Here is a 15,648-nt window from a genome sequence, read left to right as displayed (position 1 = left end):
GCTGGCATGTGGTGCTGGGGATTGAACCGCGGTCCTTGTGCTTTGCTAAGCTTGTTCTAAGTAGGTGCTTTAGACCACTGAGCCATCTCACCAGCCCTATAAAAACTCTTTTAAAAAAAAATTTCAATGAATTAGAATGTTACTAACAATACAGGTCTCCAAAGAACTAAAAAACATCAGCAAATGCAGCTGTAATAGCTATTGGTAAAGCTGTAGGAATTATTACATTTAACTAGATAAATGATACTTGTTTACAGAATAAATTACAAATACATATAGTATTACACATAATTACACAAGTTTAGTTTACCTTTTCATTCTATTACATTAACTCTAAGATTGATTGCTTTTTGTCCATGAAAACATGAGAACAAACAAACCTTGTCATGATTTTTAGTATCTAGATGCCCCCCTGAAAGGCCCCATGTGCTTTTGTAGGGGGCTGATCTGAGTGGGAGACTGGTCCCTGCAAGAGTTCACAGCTAAAAGCCTGGTTGGAGGAGGTGGGTCATGTGGTGGGAGGCGTGGCCAGGAAGGGTCTGTCTCCTGTTCCCCTCCTTTGATCCCTGTCTCTGCTTTCTGGTACCATGTGATAAGCAAGATTCTACTGCTAAGCCATTAGGTCTTAGAGCCAGCTCCACAAACCATGAGCCAATAGAAACTACTTGGTGGGTATCAGGTATTGTGTCTTAGTGACAAACTAAGACAGACTCTTACACAAAAGGACAAGCAAATTCAAGAAATATAAAAAAAAATCTTCAAAAATAGTTTTGAATGCCTTGACCTCTTCATCTAGTGCCCAGAAAAACAAGGAACCCCCCCCCACACACATACACACATATTCTTAAGTATAATTTTTCCACACTCTCTATTTCCTTCTACTATTTCTACTTCATGACATTTTTGCTAGTCATCAGATATATAGCTGCTGCTGGGTTTACCTAAAAGAAAAGCAAATATTCAATTCTAATGAGAATTTCTGAATCAGCTGCTTACCATAGCTTAGGCCTAAACGATTACCCATAGGACCTCTGAAAACAGATTATAAGGCATATTCTCGAAAGGCAACATTTCCCGTAGAGTAATGTATAGAGTGTTGCTTTTTGTGTACTTACGGTAGCCACATTTTTTACAGCCTGCTCTGACATTGTCCTTGTTGCAACCTGAAATACAATTGGATAAAATTTTAGGAAATACATCTTTTAACTTCATTATATGTAAAAGCTAAGAAAACATTTTCAACTTTTTATTTTATTGGTACATTGTATATATAGATGTATCACATTCACCATAGAAAATTTATACATTGCTTCTTGTTTCCTATTCCTCTCTCTTCCCTTCAACCCCCTTCTTCTTCATATTTACTAAAGCTTTATTTCCATTTTTTCCTTCTATTCTCCTTTTCTTGTCCTTTCTTTCCTTTCCCCTTCTCCCTCCTTTGTTCCTCTTCCCACTTGAACAGTTTAAGAAAATTTCTTCAAAAGAAAAAAGAAAAGTTATCCATAATTCACTTTAGTAATATGAATCAATTATTATGACTCTTAAAAATTAATTTATTATGACTCTTAAAAATTAATTTACTCAAAGCCGATTTACTCAAATTATTTGACATTTACTTCAAAGATATTCTCTTGTGGGCTGGTGAGATAGCTCAGCAAGCTTAGACAAAGCGCAGGGACCGCAGTTCCATCCCTGGTACCATATGCCAAGCCAGCCCCACCTCTAGGGTTGGCTGAGCCAGTGACAAAAAAAAAAAAAAAAAAAAGGAACATATTCTTTTCTGTAATTCAGCATAAACAACATATAATCTTAAACACTACAGGAATTCTATCTATAATACTGAGAAAGAAAGTTCAGGGTTCTTTGTTTTGGTCTTCTGAAGTATAATAATCACATATATGTAACATTTTATGTTTATATACATATATAAAAACAGTTAAATGCTTTTCTGCCTCCCACAGAGAACAATTCTAACTTTCTTAAAGGAATAGATGGAATTTCAGAACATTCACCATAATTGCTGTGTTCTGTAAGAAATACCCAAATTGAACACTCAAATTTTGGCAAGAAAACGAATTTTCTCTGAATTTTAACAAATCTTTACAAATATTTACAGTATCCTTGTGTACTCAGTAGTACACTGGTAATTAGGAAAAAATGCCAGAGATGAAATAAAACTGATTTTTCTATCTTATGTAAGTTTACCATTTAGTCATTTGTAAGCACATAATTTAGTAGCACTAAGTACATCCACAGTGTTGTCCCAGTGTTGTCAGGTATCTATGACCTCTATGATAGTGGGACAACATAAAAAGTGAGCTACTGTTTTTAATTTATAGGTTCCTATTTTCTTAGAAAATTCCATTTCTAAGATATTTCATCAACCCAATCACCAACTCTACCCACTAAATAAATGCATGTTCCTTCATCTTTCTAGCCCTTAGTAATCTCTACCTTCTGGCTCTACAGATTTGCCACAGGTATGGAAAAGTCATACAAAGTTTGTCCTTCTGAATATGGCTTATTTGCCTTAGTAAAAATATTTTCAAGTATCACCTATATTACAGTTTGCATCAAAGCTGCATTTCCTTTTATGACTAAGTGATATTCCATTGTATGCATACACAGGTAAAAGTAACTTTAACTTCCAATAGTGGTTTCAGTCAACCAATGAAAGCCCCAGTACAACAATACTGTTTCCTTAATGAAGGCAGACATCTAACTCCTAAACCTTTTAGATGGAAATATCACCTGTAATAATATATTAAAACACATATAGTACAAATAGGAAATGCTAATTTAAAATGAAAAATAACTTAAAGCCAATTTCTAATGCTAAGTTAAAATATTACTTCTCCCTAATCCTAAACTTTCTCTTAAATATACTTCTGAGTTGTTCTAATAAAAGTAGCTCTACTATAATGCTTGTTTTAAAAGTGTAAATACTGTCTTAAGGTAAGTGATAACTTTAGAGAACAACAGTGCATGTGGCTTTCATCCAGGAAAAGAGCAGAAACCTGGATCCACCTTATGTGAGCTACCTAGAAATACATTAAACGCACAGGTACATATTCAAAACATCTCCAGCAACCTCAGTTCACCTCCCTACACACATCTGTGTCACAACCTTCTGTCAGCTGCACATCAACGCTCTCCTCATACCCCCTCACAACAACTCATAAACTGTAGTTCTTTTGAAGTCTACTTCTCAACACACCTCAGGTTTTTTGAAAGGTCTGGTGCCATATTTACTAGAGTATCTGTGTAGTTTTTAACCAATTAATGTGCAAAAGTGAGTTACTGTTTTTAATTTATAGGTTCCTATTAAAAGCATGAAGCGTGAATTTGCCCCATTCTAGTTTCTGCTACAAATCCTGTGATTTTTTTATTACTAGTGTAAGACTGTATTTACCACTGTGAGATAAAAGTGGATTAGTATAATCTAAGGCTCTTCCATTGTGAAAATAACTACATGTTTAAAGAAAAAAAAAAAAAAAACCTCAGAGACTCTGGGTCAATGCTGTCTGTTTCCATAGAAACTATAGATGCTAAACAAAACTGCTAAATGCACTAGTATTTCTCCTCCAACAGACTAAAAATGTAATGGACAGATGTAAAATAATCTCATCTCAACATCTATTAGAATGAAATTCATTACTGACAAAAAGCACTAATAAAACTCATCACTCAAGTATTTAATGTTTTTTGAATGAACAAAACATGCAAAACCGTTCATGGACAGGTCATCTTCTTCAACAAAGCTGAGACTTTTATATGAAAGGGAAAGAAAAATTAAAAATTCTCCAAACAATAACTCCCTATCACCCAGTTTTTGGAGAAATTAATATTTAAGCTTCATTTATCTTTAATTTTCACAACAACCTGTCCAACTGAAAGCTTCTATCTGTGACTGGGAAGCCAAGACAAACAACATTATAGTTCTGAGAGAAGCAACATAATGAAATGGGGAGGGGCCAGGGAGATAGCTCAGTAGAATAAGCGCTCACCCGGCAAGCGCAAGGGCCTGAGTTCAATAACTGGTTCGAAAAAGGAAAGAAAGAAAGAAAGAAAGAAAGAAAGAAAGAAAGAAAGAAAAGAAGATAGATATATTTATCAAAAAAAGAAAAAGAAAAGAAATGGGGGCAGTACATTTTACTTTCAGGATCCAGTTTCTGGAGGCACTGATGTCACGTATAACAGCAGCTCTGACCAAGTTGAGGTTCATGCAGGATCCTGGGTATGAGTTCACTTGATTTATTACTACTTTCTGAACATTCTTGTAATCCTTAGATTCACTAAACTTCCTAACAGCTTCCCTTCTGTTCAAATTAATCAGTACTCTTCTGGAGAACACTAACTAATACAAGTGTACTCCAAATCTATGTCAAAACTAAATAGAAGAAAAAAAAAACCTAAAAATCAAGTCTATATACTGTGAGATCCTTAGTCTGCTAAATTATTCATTTCCCCAATTTAGACTCCTATGTGGTTTGCTATGGCTGATGTCTAGATGTTCCCTAAAGCCCCATGCAGTCATAGGTGGGGATTTTTCAAGGTGGATGGATCTAGAGTATGTGACACTGGGATTAATGGTGTGTGATTACTAAATCGGTCTACAGACTGGCCTGGCACTTGCCCAAAGTCTAACAGACTAGACAGAATATAAAAGAACTACTAAGAAAAAAGCTGCTAAGGTCACTTGGACTTGTTCTTTACTACTTCATTGCTTTGCTACCTTCCGCCTGCCATGGACTATTTTTCCTCTTGGATGCCTATCTGCCATGCCAGCCTGCCTTGGAACCAGCCAATTATGCACCTTTACAAACTAAGCCAAAATAAATCTTTCCTTCTTTAACTTTGAGCGTCAGATATTCTGTCCTATAACAATAAAGTAACGACAGGGGCCGGGGAGATGGCTCAGTGGAATAAGAGCTTCCCTGGCAAGCACAAGGGCCTGAGTTCAATCCCCGGTTCTGCCAAAAAAAAGTAACAAAGACACTGTTCTTTCTTCTATTTTACTGATGAAGATTGGTAGAGTTGTTCAGAGTAAAATGTCTGTGTCCTTGAGACTTTTTCTTTCTAATCATTACTTGCAGTCTAAATGCCATTAAAGAAAAACATTAAGTTTGACCATAGGGGGAAAAAAGCCTGAGTGGCAAACCCACAAAAAACAAACTCAAAAGGTTCTTGAATATTTATGAAAAACTATTTGCAATTCACAAGATCAACAAAACACAATTACTTCCGCTGGGTTAACTCAGGCAATCACTAAGATCAATAACCAGTAGGAGAAAAAATGAGCAAAAGATCTGAACAAAAAGTTCACAAAGAGAAATGATAGAAACATATGGAAAGATATTCAGTTTTATTTATAGTAACTGAAATGCACATTAAAAATGATACTGTGATTCCATTTTCACTTACCACAGTAGCAAAGATTAACAAGGCTAAGGATGGTGTTGGGGAGAACTATTCCTCCCACGTTGCTGGTAGGAGTGGAAAGTAGTATGGCACCATATCTGAAAAGCAAGCTGACAATCTATCAAAACTAAATGTACATGCTGCTTTAATCCTGTAATTCCATATCTGGAAATTATTCACATTTACTTGCACAAATGCACACTAACTTATGTACAAAGTTACTCATGACAGCACTGCTTGAAATCATAAAGAAGCGTAAATATCAATATGGCACTGACAAAATAAATTATGGTACAAAAAGTATGAGGATAGTTTTTAATGATTCGGGATGATCTCCAAGATACATGATAAAAAGGAAAATGCAAGACATATAAAAGTACTTAGGGTACACTGTTAATTGTATAACAGAAAGGAAATTTATTTCAATTTCATTTATCTTCTTTTATTCCTTTCATTTAAATTTTGACATACAAACTCTAGCACATAATGTACATATATGTGTCAAAATCTTCAAACTACATTTTCTGTTTGTGCATTTCTTACACAATGTAAAGTAGCACATGATTACAAAAGTAATAGGTCAAAAGAGACAAAGAGCGGGATCAGAGAAAAGTGAAAAGAAGGGACAACAAAGGAATTTTAAAAAGGAGAGAAAAAGGCCAGCTAGATAGCTCAGCAGATAGCTTGCAGTATAGTTTTAATGTGCTTAGAGAGACACAGGGGCTGGGGTTTGATCCCCCAGCATGCCATGCAGCCCCGCTCCTGGGGCGTGCTGAGACAGCGATTGAGACTGGGGGTGGTGGCACATGCCTATATTCCCAGCACTTGGGAAGCTGAAAATGGGATCACTATGAGTCCGATCTGTGTAATGAGACCCTCTGGACTAAAAGGAACAAAGAGCAGAGAGTCTTTGACAATTGTCTTTGCAATTGTCCCTGTAGGAATCCCATCATCCCATTTCACCTAAATTCCCTTTTCTGGAATTTTACATCATCTATACTTCTAAAGTGAATAATTTAATCACTGGGAATTTTAACTGGATGCTAAGAACTTAGTATTATATTTTAATTATGATCTATTTTGGATTTTGAAGATAATGCCAACGTTTTCTCTAGATCAAAATATTGCCTATAATCACTTAACTTTAAAAGTAAGCAGTACAGTGGATCGGGAGATGGCTCAGTAGAATAAGTGCTTCCCTGGCAAGTGCAGGGGTCTGAGTTCAATCCCTGGTTCCACCAAAAAAAAAAATAAATAAATAAATAAAAAATAAAAAAAATAAAGAAGTAAGCAGTGTAAGTAACTAAACTTCCTTTGTTAATTAGGAATTGCAATCATCTCAGTCACATGATCCACACTTTTCACTTGATGGGATTCAATTGGGATGGACCGGATTCCTTCTGTTTCATAACAAGTTTTACACATGATTATTTCATTATGGCTTTAGTTAATTTAATTTGGGGAGCCTTAAACAGAACATCAACTTCTTGAGTTTTTAAACTTTAAACCATGGTCAGGTCTTACACAATATAGGTGCTAATTTCGTATAACATCTAAAAATTCTATCAATATTGAATGCAAAGTAAAATTCCAAGTATTTGAAATTTCCTACTGATTTATATTAATAATTTATAGGCATATACTCTTCTTTGGTTTTTGAAATATTATACAATATCAAAGAAAGAAGAACAGAACAAATTAAATTTCTAAAACAAGGGCTAAATTCTTTGATGCAAATGTTTTAGAAAAGCAGGTATCTTAACATTTAGTTACAAATATCTTCATAATCATTTGACCCTTAAGAGATAACAATAAAGCCATTATAGAGCTGTTTAAACTGCTGCTATGAAAGGGCTAACAGTTAAATAAGTGCATAAGACGGTCTTCTGCTTGCCTCACAAAATTATCTATGAAGGAAAAATACTATTGGTATTATCTGTTCAAAATAAGAAAAAAGTTTAAATTGTTATTTAATGAAGCAGAATAAAGATTATTTAGAATAAGCACTTGCCTGGCAAGCATAGGGTCCTGAGTTCAATCCCTGGTACTGCAAAAAACAAAAACAAAAACCAAAACCAAAAAAAAACAAAAACTACTATCTAGATACATGTGCGTACTTTTTTTTTTTTTTTTTTTTTAGAACCGGGGATTGAACTCAGGCCCCTGCGCTTGCCAGGGAAGCACTTATTCCACTGAGCCATCTCCCCAGCCCCATGTGTGCTTACTTTAATATTACATTTTGCTTAGCAGCAAGTCTAGTGATCTACCTCTAAATATGTTATCTATTGTAGGTATAACTCTGCATTGAATATTAGAGAAGCCATAAAGATAAATAAAGTCAAATACCTCAGTAAAAGTATTCCTGAGGAAGCACTAATGCTATACTAGATTATGTAGGACAATGCACCCACAGTGGTTAACACATGAAAGAATGTTCCACATGTCATAAAAGACACATAATTCTGTTAATGAGCATGAAAAAGTTCTAGGAAAGACTTTTGACTAAAATCCAGGTTTATGGTTGGTGTCTAGTTGTCCCCCCAAAGCCTCATGCAGTTATGGGGCGCACTTCTAGAGTTTGTGATTAACTCATGATCCACTGGGATTATGTGTATGAGTGCTGCTGAGATTATGGCTGTGAGTGCTACACCCAGTTTGGGGTAGTCTGAAAGCAACGTAAGGGAGACAGACTTGCTCTCTGTTGCCATTGTTGCTGCTACTCCTCCCTTTTTGCTCTTGATGTTTTGCTATTTTCCACCGCCATGAACAGCTGCCCTCTGCCATGTGGCACTCCGCCTTGCAGCCAGCCAGAGTATGGACTGAAACCTCACTAATCTATGAGCCAAATAAGCCTTTCCTTCCTTCATTTTGGGTGTTGGGTATTTTGTCTCAGCAAAGAGAGAACAGTAACTGAGATACCAGGCATGATGGATTTTGCAGATGCCTGTAATCCCAACACTAGGCTGAGGCAGAAGGACTATTTTGAGTTAGAGGTCAGCCTAGGCTGCAGAGTGAAACCGTATCTCAAAAAACCAAAATCAAAACAAAACAACCACTTTCAGCTAAAAGACTGGGAAAAGATAGGCATGGATAATGAAGGAGGAACAATATTAACAGAGGCACACAGGCAAAAAAAACTCATAAGAGGTCAGAGAATTGTTGGTTAGTTCACATTTTTGCTACATACGAGAATACACAAAAAAGAGCAGACAGAGTAAATAATTCAGTCATGCTCCAGAGGACAGTGTTTCCCTCCCACAAAGATGGATAGCTTTGGCTTTAAAACATCTAGAAACTTAAGAAATCAATCTCTTCAATATGGACACAAGAAAACCTCAGCAAGGTTAAGTGTCCTGAATTCACAGACATGAGTTTAAAACTAAGTTCCTGTCTCCCAAGAATAAGATCAGGCATACAATTTAAGAAAATTATTTCAACAGTAGTGGATAGCATGAACTAGGGAGAAAAGAAATAAAATATAGCTTAGGAGTTAAAAGCAATGAGATGTAGTATAATTTTGAGTTCTACTATTCAGATGCAATGGTAATGTGTATACGAGTCTTAATCACTTTTATATGCCAAGCTGGAATCATCGGACAAGACCCTAACTTGACTATACAAACTTCCCTGAAGAAATCAAAAGAATGATGTCAACCACATCACTGCTACTTGTGCCAGGCCAACTCTTCATACAGAATAGATGATCACTGACATGATTTCAACAAATGAGCTAATTTCAACAACTGAATGGAAAAGCAATTTTCCAAAGAAAGCGAACTTCACTGCAAACTGTGTTCAATGTCATTTCTCTAATAACAACTAGGAGTCTAAGATTTTTCTAAAAGTCTAAAAAATCTCATTGTGCTACCTTAATGATTTAAGTTAACACACAATGCTATGGAAAAAGCTGAGGCATGTGATCAGAAAAGAGACAAGGCTGGTTTTTATGTGAGGTTCGTTGAAAAAGCCTCATTACTTTAGAGTCCTACCTTGTAATAATCACTAGCAGAACTACCTTTAGAAATGCCAGGGTGAATCCATTATATCTAAAATAAAAGAGCATAACATAATGCTTGTCTTCCTTGATGATCACCTCAAAAGACTTCAATGGTGCCTATTTTCTTTTAGCACACTGTCTGGATTGATCTTCTAAGAAATCATCTTAACATTTTCCATATCTATATTTACTAACTGTGCTTATATTGTATTTTTTTTAACGGCACCATTTTTTTTAACAGCACCCATCACACCTATTATCTCTACTTCTAATAGGTTTAAACAGTTTGTTTTTGTTCTGCCGTCTAGCTTAATGGCACAATTTTAGATTATTATACTTTGAGGAATTATTTTGAATTGAAAGAAGGTTAACATATCTATAACACTGGTCCAAGTTTAAGGGCATTTCAACAGACATTTAAAAACCACCTTTGTGGTTTTTAGGAGCACATTTTCTTCCCTAGCCTACAGTGTTTTATGAGAGCACAGACTATGTCATTGTATCCTTCACAGTGCCCATACCACATAGGTGCACAAATAGCTTGCTCAAAAGCTGGACCTGGTGGCACACATCAGTAATCCTAGTACTCTGGGAGGCTAAGGCAAGAGGATCCCAAGTTCCAGTCCTGCCAGGGAAATTTAGAGGGACCTTGTCTCAAAATGAAGAGTGAGGGATGCAGCTCAGTGTGAAGGTCCTGGGTTCAATCCCAGTAGTGGGGGGGAAAAAGTTTGCTCCAGTAATGAAAAGAATCAGAGACAATGAGTAAACTGAGAATGAACCCTTGGCTTCAACCTCCTGAGTGCTGAGACTTATCATATGGGTCAGCTTTGATGTAGGCTGCTTGATGCTTCCTAACACATCAGCGTGCCAAGGCAATCTACTGTATGGGCCTGTCTTTCTCTGCTGGCCCTTAGAGGTTGCTATTCACCAGGTTTCAGTCATAGGCCTTCCCTTCACTCTCAAATAGCCTCCACCTGGGCAAAACAATCCACTCCCGATGGCCTCAGTTCCTACTGGTTAATAGCTACAAGCTGAGGTAAAAATATACAGTGAATGCTTAAAGTACAAGATGCATTACCATTTCTCCTTTCCAAACTATTTCCACTTGCTTCTAACATACTTATTCCACCACTTCCTAAAGCAATAGCGGAAGTTCTCTTTTGTGTCTTAAGGAGGTGTGATGAATGATGGTGAATGGTGCTGCCAAGTGCCACCCAACAGAAAGGCATGCTCCTACTAGATCTAGCCCAGTGTGACCTGTGCCTCTTCCTTAAAATCAGTACAACCACAACAGGTAAAGGTTTTGAATGGATGCAGCACTTCAAGACAACCACTACAGCACAACCAAAGAGAAGAAAGAGGGTTTCCAGAACTGCTTCAGAAAGTGGCCCGTGTCTTCCGCTATGACCCATCTTTTAAAAAAGTGTAAACATTCACCATATTTTCTCACAATGCTTCATAAAATGTCTTCAGCTCTAACTTCTTCTCTAAGTGGAGAATGACTGTTTACTGTTAGATACTTCCATTCCTGTTTTGATGAAACACAACACAAACTCCAAACTGAAGTCATCATCATTCCCCTACTCTCTTATCAGTAATTAGCTTCAATTTTTTTTTTTTTTTTTCGGAACTGGGGATTGAACTTGCAAAGCAAGTGCTTATTCCACTGAGCTATCTCCCCAGCCCCTTCAATTTTCTAACAGTGAAATTTAGGTAAATCTCATTTCTGCTTTTACCCTCCCCCCTGATCAATGGTCAATTTCTAGTGATTCTATCAAAAATGCATCTCCAACCCTTCTACTTCTTTCCTTATGATGCTTTATCTAGGCATCATCATTACTCCAGAATTACTCCCATCTTCTGACTGCCTCCAAACTAAGAGGTACGATTTGAGATATATGAAATACTGATACTGTTTCTTTGATTTCTCACTTTTTTGCCAGTTATATGCTGAGAACCATCCACAACAAGCATCTTCCTTTTCCGCTTGTTTTACACATCTAGTCCCTCTAACTGCAATCTCCACCTCCTCCACTCCAACCTGTCCCACAATATTTTAGGTCCCATCCTAAATGCTACACCTTCTGGAAAGTCCTTCTGGCTCCTCCCTGCATACTGTTATTTGTGTTTCCTACGCCTTGTATTTTCCTTGCCATAGCTATTCTCACTTTGTGTAAAGGTTTTTCTCTTCATTGTTAATTCATAAATTCCTAGTGGTTTCTACATCACTCACCACCGTATTCCCATTGCCTACTTAGTGCACTGTCTGGCATTCGGTGGGCAATTCTTTATCACAAACATAAGTGCCTCTCTTACAGCTCCAAATGTGCTCTTCAAACTGCAACTGATAGAAAAACAATCTTTCCTTAACAATTGTCTGTACTAAAAGGTTTTGTAAAGGCTGCCACAGAAGACAGAACCTGGTTGAACAATTCTGGGAGGGGCAGGTTTTATAAGCAAAGCTAGAGATTTTGAACTTTTCTATAATTGCACAGTGAATCTTCCAATGGGGGGGGATGGTATATTTCTCAAAATATCTCCCACAGCTACTGTTCTACGGAATCACAACGTAACAATAACGATTTAAGGAGGTGGCTTCATCTACTAGAACTTCCAGTAAGCTGGAAGTCATGGACAAGAACATTTCTGGGGTATCTATTTTGAAGGGTAGGCCATTTTTAGGTTCAGTAACCTATGCACACAGAAATTGAGAACTATCAGTTGAGAGTTCAACAAAGCTATTTTTACCAATAAGGAAACTGAGGCCCGGACGGGCTAAGGACCTGGCCTCCAGCCACACTGCAACTGCAAGAGCCAGCAGCTAACCACAGAGGCATGGTTGGTCCCCGCGACTTTCAGTGCAAACAGTGCCTCTGGATGTGGGGTACTCCCAATGTGGGCACCTCACATTTTACTTCTCAGCTCTATCTAGGCTCCGGTCGGAGCTTCGTGACCGCTCGCTCCCGACGCCCCAGTTCTCGGCCCCTATTATCCTCCCTCCCTATTGCTCGCTTTCTCTGTCATCCCGTGCAGCTGGAACTCGACTGGGGATGGGAGGAATAATTTCTTTCCTTCAGTCTTGCAGCGTACAAACTTTTTCACGTCAACCAACCACCAAACAGGTCAATTTTCGGGCCTCCGCCTCGGTCCCCCCGGCCGCAACTCCCCGGCCCACCGCGTCCTCCGCTGCCCTATCCGCTCGCTTCCTCGCTCGGACGGCGGGTCCCCGCTGTTCGTTTTCACCTGGGACTGCCATTGCGCTGGTAAGAGGGATCGCTGGGGCCCTTAGCTTTCGGAAATACGTTTGCTTCCCGCCGACTGCAAAAGCAACGCACACAGAGGTCTCCGAGGCCCGCACCTCCGCAGCTTTGCAACTGTAGCTGAAAGGCCTGTAAACACCGTGGAAAGCGGAACCAAAAATCAGGTGGATTCAGTTTACCCGCGAGCCCTTTTGTGGAGTACACACCGGCTGAACTATTATTGCCAGTTTCGGGGGGGTGGGTACGACCTGCCGACACGCGAAGCAGAAACCACTAAGGCTCAAGGATCGTTCCTTTTAATATTGTTACAAATTAAATTGCAGGTTACGTTAAGTTATAGGAACTTTATAATGTTTTCTCGTTCCCTGCGGGATATAGGACTCCCCGTTCTCAGGGTTAGCGGTGTTCGGGTCCGGGAGCAGCATGGCGGCGTCCGTGAGGAGATAGCTTTTGTACCCGGTAGTGTTTGCTGTGCTTGTCTTGAGCGATATCCGAGGGAAGCTGTCCCCGACTCTCAACTTGAAGAGTCGTGTACTAAGAAGTGCATAGCTTTAGCTTTAGTGACCGGCCGTCCGCCCGTACTGGGGAATAAGAAGTGGCGCCCAAACCACCGACAAGATGAGTAACATCTACATTCAGGAGCCTCCCACCAATGGGAAGGTGAGAGAGTCACCTGGGGTACCTGGGCTCCCCACGTGAGGGCTCCCCGATTAGGGAAAGGGGTGTGCTCAGGCATCTTAGGGTTGAAAAGGTCAACAAATGTTGCTATGGACCGTGTTGCATCTAACACACCGAAGTTGGCGCTTCTGAGCATACACTTGGAAGTCTTCAGGTGGAGATCTGCCTAGCAGCCTCCCCCAAACCTGTTTCCGGCCTGCACTCAACGCATGCAGACTTTTTCTAGCGTAGCTGCTTTTTGCAGTGCAATTTCGAGTATGCTTAATTTGAAGATCATTCATTCTTCATCCTCTGTGTAATCACTGAATACCGGCCAACCACCAGACATTGTACTAGGCAGTAGGAGACAGTGATCGGTGGGTAAGATCTAGTTGTTATTCTGGAAGAGGTTATAGTTTAGGTTTGGAGAAATGCACGTAAAGAAAAACCTTGTGATATAGGTGATAGGTGTACTTTTGGAGAGCACGGAGGAGTGAGCACCTGGGAATGATGGGAAAAACATTTTCTCTTTTGAGTTCGCCTAAAAGTGAATTGTGAGAGAAAGCAGGAAATGGGCAATGTTACTGCATTAGAATAGGAGCCGATTAGGAGAGTTGGTGGCCAAAGTATGACAGCTCTCATCCAAGGTGTTTGTATACAGTCTGAGGCAAAGAAATCGGTCGTGGAATAAGTGTCACTTGAATTCTTGAACTGAAACCTAGTCCATGTTATATATCAAATGTGATCAGTAAGCGTGGTGGAGGGAGTACTGGAGCAGTTAGAGAGTGTAGCTCAAGCCAGGCCTGGTGGCACAAACTTGTAATCCCACCTCTTGGGAGTCTGAGGCAGGAGGATCCTTGGGAGTTGGAAGCCAGCATGAGCTCAAGGCCAGCCTGATAATGTATGCAAATGTGTGTATATATGTATAGTAAGAGAATAAGTTACATATTTATTAATACAAATTTGTTCATGATTTTATCATAGATCTTTTATATAATCTTTTATTCTTTGAAGGCAATTTGAAAGCAAAAAAAAAAGTATTAATCCCAAGAAAATATATTTGGTAGGTATCTTGGACAGATCAATTATTTGTTGTTTGAAACTAAACATTATAGATGAGCATTCCTATCTTACCATCCACTCCTACCAAACCACATTCCACTAACTCAAAATACCTACTTCCTTGTATTTCCAAATGTCTTGAGGGTAGTGTCAATCCCAGATGATAAGTATTAGTAGAGATTAAAGAGTGTTGATTCTCCAAGTCAGGACCCTCACACTTACTGTTCCCTTTCAGATGTACTGTTTTACTTCCTCAGATGTGAAGAGGGCTTTCTTACCACTTTCTGTCAAGTAGCCACAATCGTACTTTGCGTCCTAGTATTTCCTGGTCCTTTCAGCCCTTGTTTATTGCATCTTCTCTTTCTTTTCTTCTTCTTGAATACAAACATAAGGACAGAGACAAATATCTAGAAGGGTGTTTTAACACATAGTAGGAAGAGTTCAAATACATACTTAAAGAATAGTGGGTAAATGAATTAGTATTTTATTTCTCTTAGCTTCTGAAAAGTATTAAGCATCAGTGAGTTTAAAGTTATGCTGCAGCCACTGACCTAAAGAATATTTAATTGTCTTACTGTAGGGAATCTTCCCCACCCTTTCCTTGAGTGAAGAATTATCTTTGTATAAAATATGTAATGTTATTACAACACAAAAGTAATCATACTACTTTTTATTTTTCTTGTTATAACATTTTAAAAGGTAGAAGAAAGGGCAGGCTTCTGGTTGAACATGGCTGCTGTAGAGGATGATTTGAGACAATCATAGAGATAAAAAGCCTTAACAAGGATACATTTCTGAATGAGAAGTCATTCCTTCATCTCTTATTTATTGAGATACCATATATATATTTGGTAGGTATCTTGGACAGATCAGTTATTTGTTGTTTGAAACTAAACATTATAGATGAGCATTCCTATCTTACCATCCACTCCTACCAAACCACATCCCACTAACTCAAAATATATATATTCCAAGGATATACTGGAAGGAAAATCCAGCATTATATTCATTATCATAGTTAGTTGAGTGAAATATTTGTTGAACAAATAATTGCAGATTGTGGTGAACATTTTCTTTTGAAAATACTCCATTTCCAAAAATAGTTTGGGACTTTTATTTTTAGCATAAGAGTGACTGAGACACCAAAGCTTTGAAATTCTGCTCTAGAGAGCATGGCAAAGATTTTAGCTTGGAAGAAATTTAAAGCAGATATAGTAGCAAGTCACCCAATGAATGTTTGTTGAGTACACT

The 15,648-nt window shown here is 38.3% G+C and overlaps 2 protein-coding genes across 2 annotated transcripts in view; one reads left to right on the top strand and one right to left on the bottom strand.

The window, feature by feature from the left end:
* The window catches only part of LOC101579331 (protein SREK1IP1), a 40,568-nt gene extending 27,749 nt beyond the window's left edge, over positions 1-12,819 (bottom strand). Inside the window, exons 1-2 of the mRNA XM_023709018.1 lie at positions 12,662-12,819; positions 1,116-1,163 (exon numbers count right to left, since the gene is read on the bottom strand). Coding sequence (XP_023564786.1) covers positions 1,116-1,163; positions 12,662-12,674 — 61 coding nt within the window. The 5' untranslated portion in view covers positions 12,675-12,819. The remainder of the gene's footprint in view (positions 1-1,115; positions 1,164-12,661) is intronic.
* Positions 12,820-13,219: 400 nt separating this feature from the next.
* Cwc27 (CWC27 spliceosome associated protein homolog) overlaps positions 13,220-15,648 on the top strand; it is a 277,617-nt gene continuing 275,188 nt past the window's right edge. Inside the window, exon 1 of the mRNA XM_004623050.3 lies at positions 13,220-13,338. Within this exon, the coding sequence (XP_004623107.2) occupies positions 13,297-13,338 (42 nt within the window). The 5' untranslated portion in view covers positions 13,220-13,296. The remainder of the gene's footprint in view (positions 13,339-15,648) is intronic.

This window comes from Octodon degus, unplaced genomic scaffold (assembly GCF_000260255.1).
Source record: "Octodon degus isolate 3935 unplaced genomic scaffold, OctDeg1.0 scaffold00001, whole genome shotgun sequence".
Classification (NCBI taxonomy): Eukaryota; Metazoa; Chordata; class Mammalia; order Rodentia; family Octodontidae; genus Octodon; species Octodon degus.
This window is presented reverse-complemented; position numbering and strand designations above follow the sequence as displayed.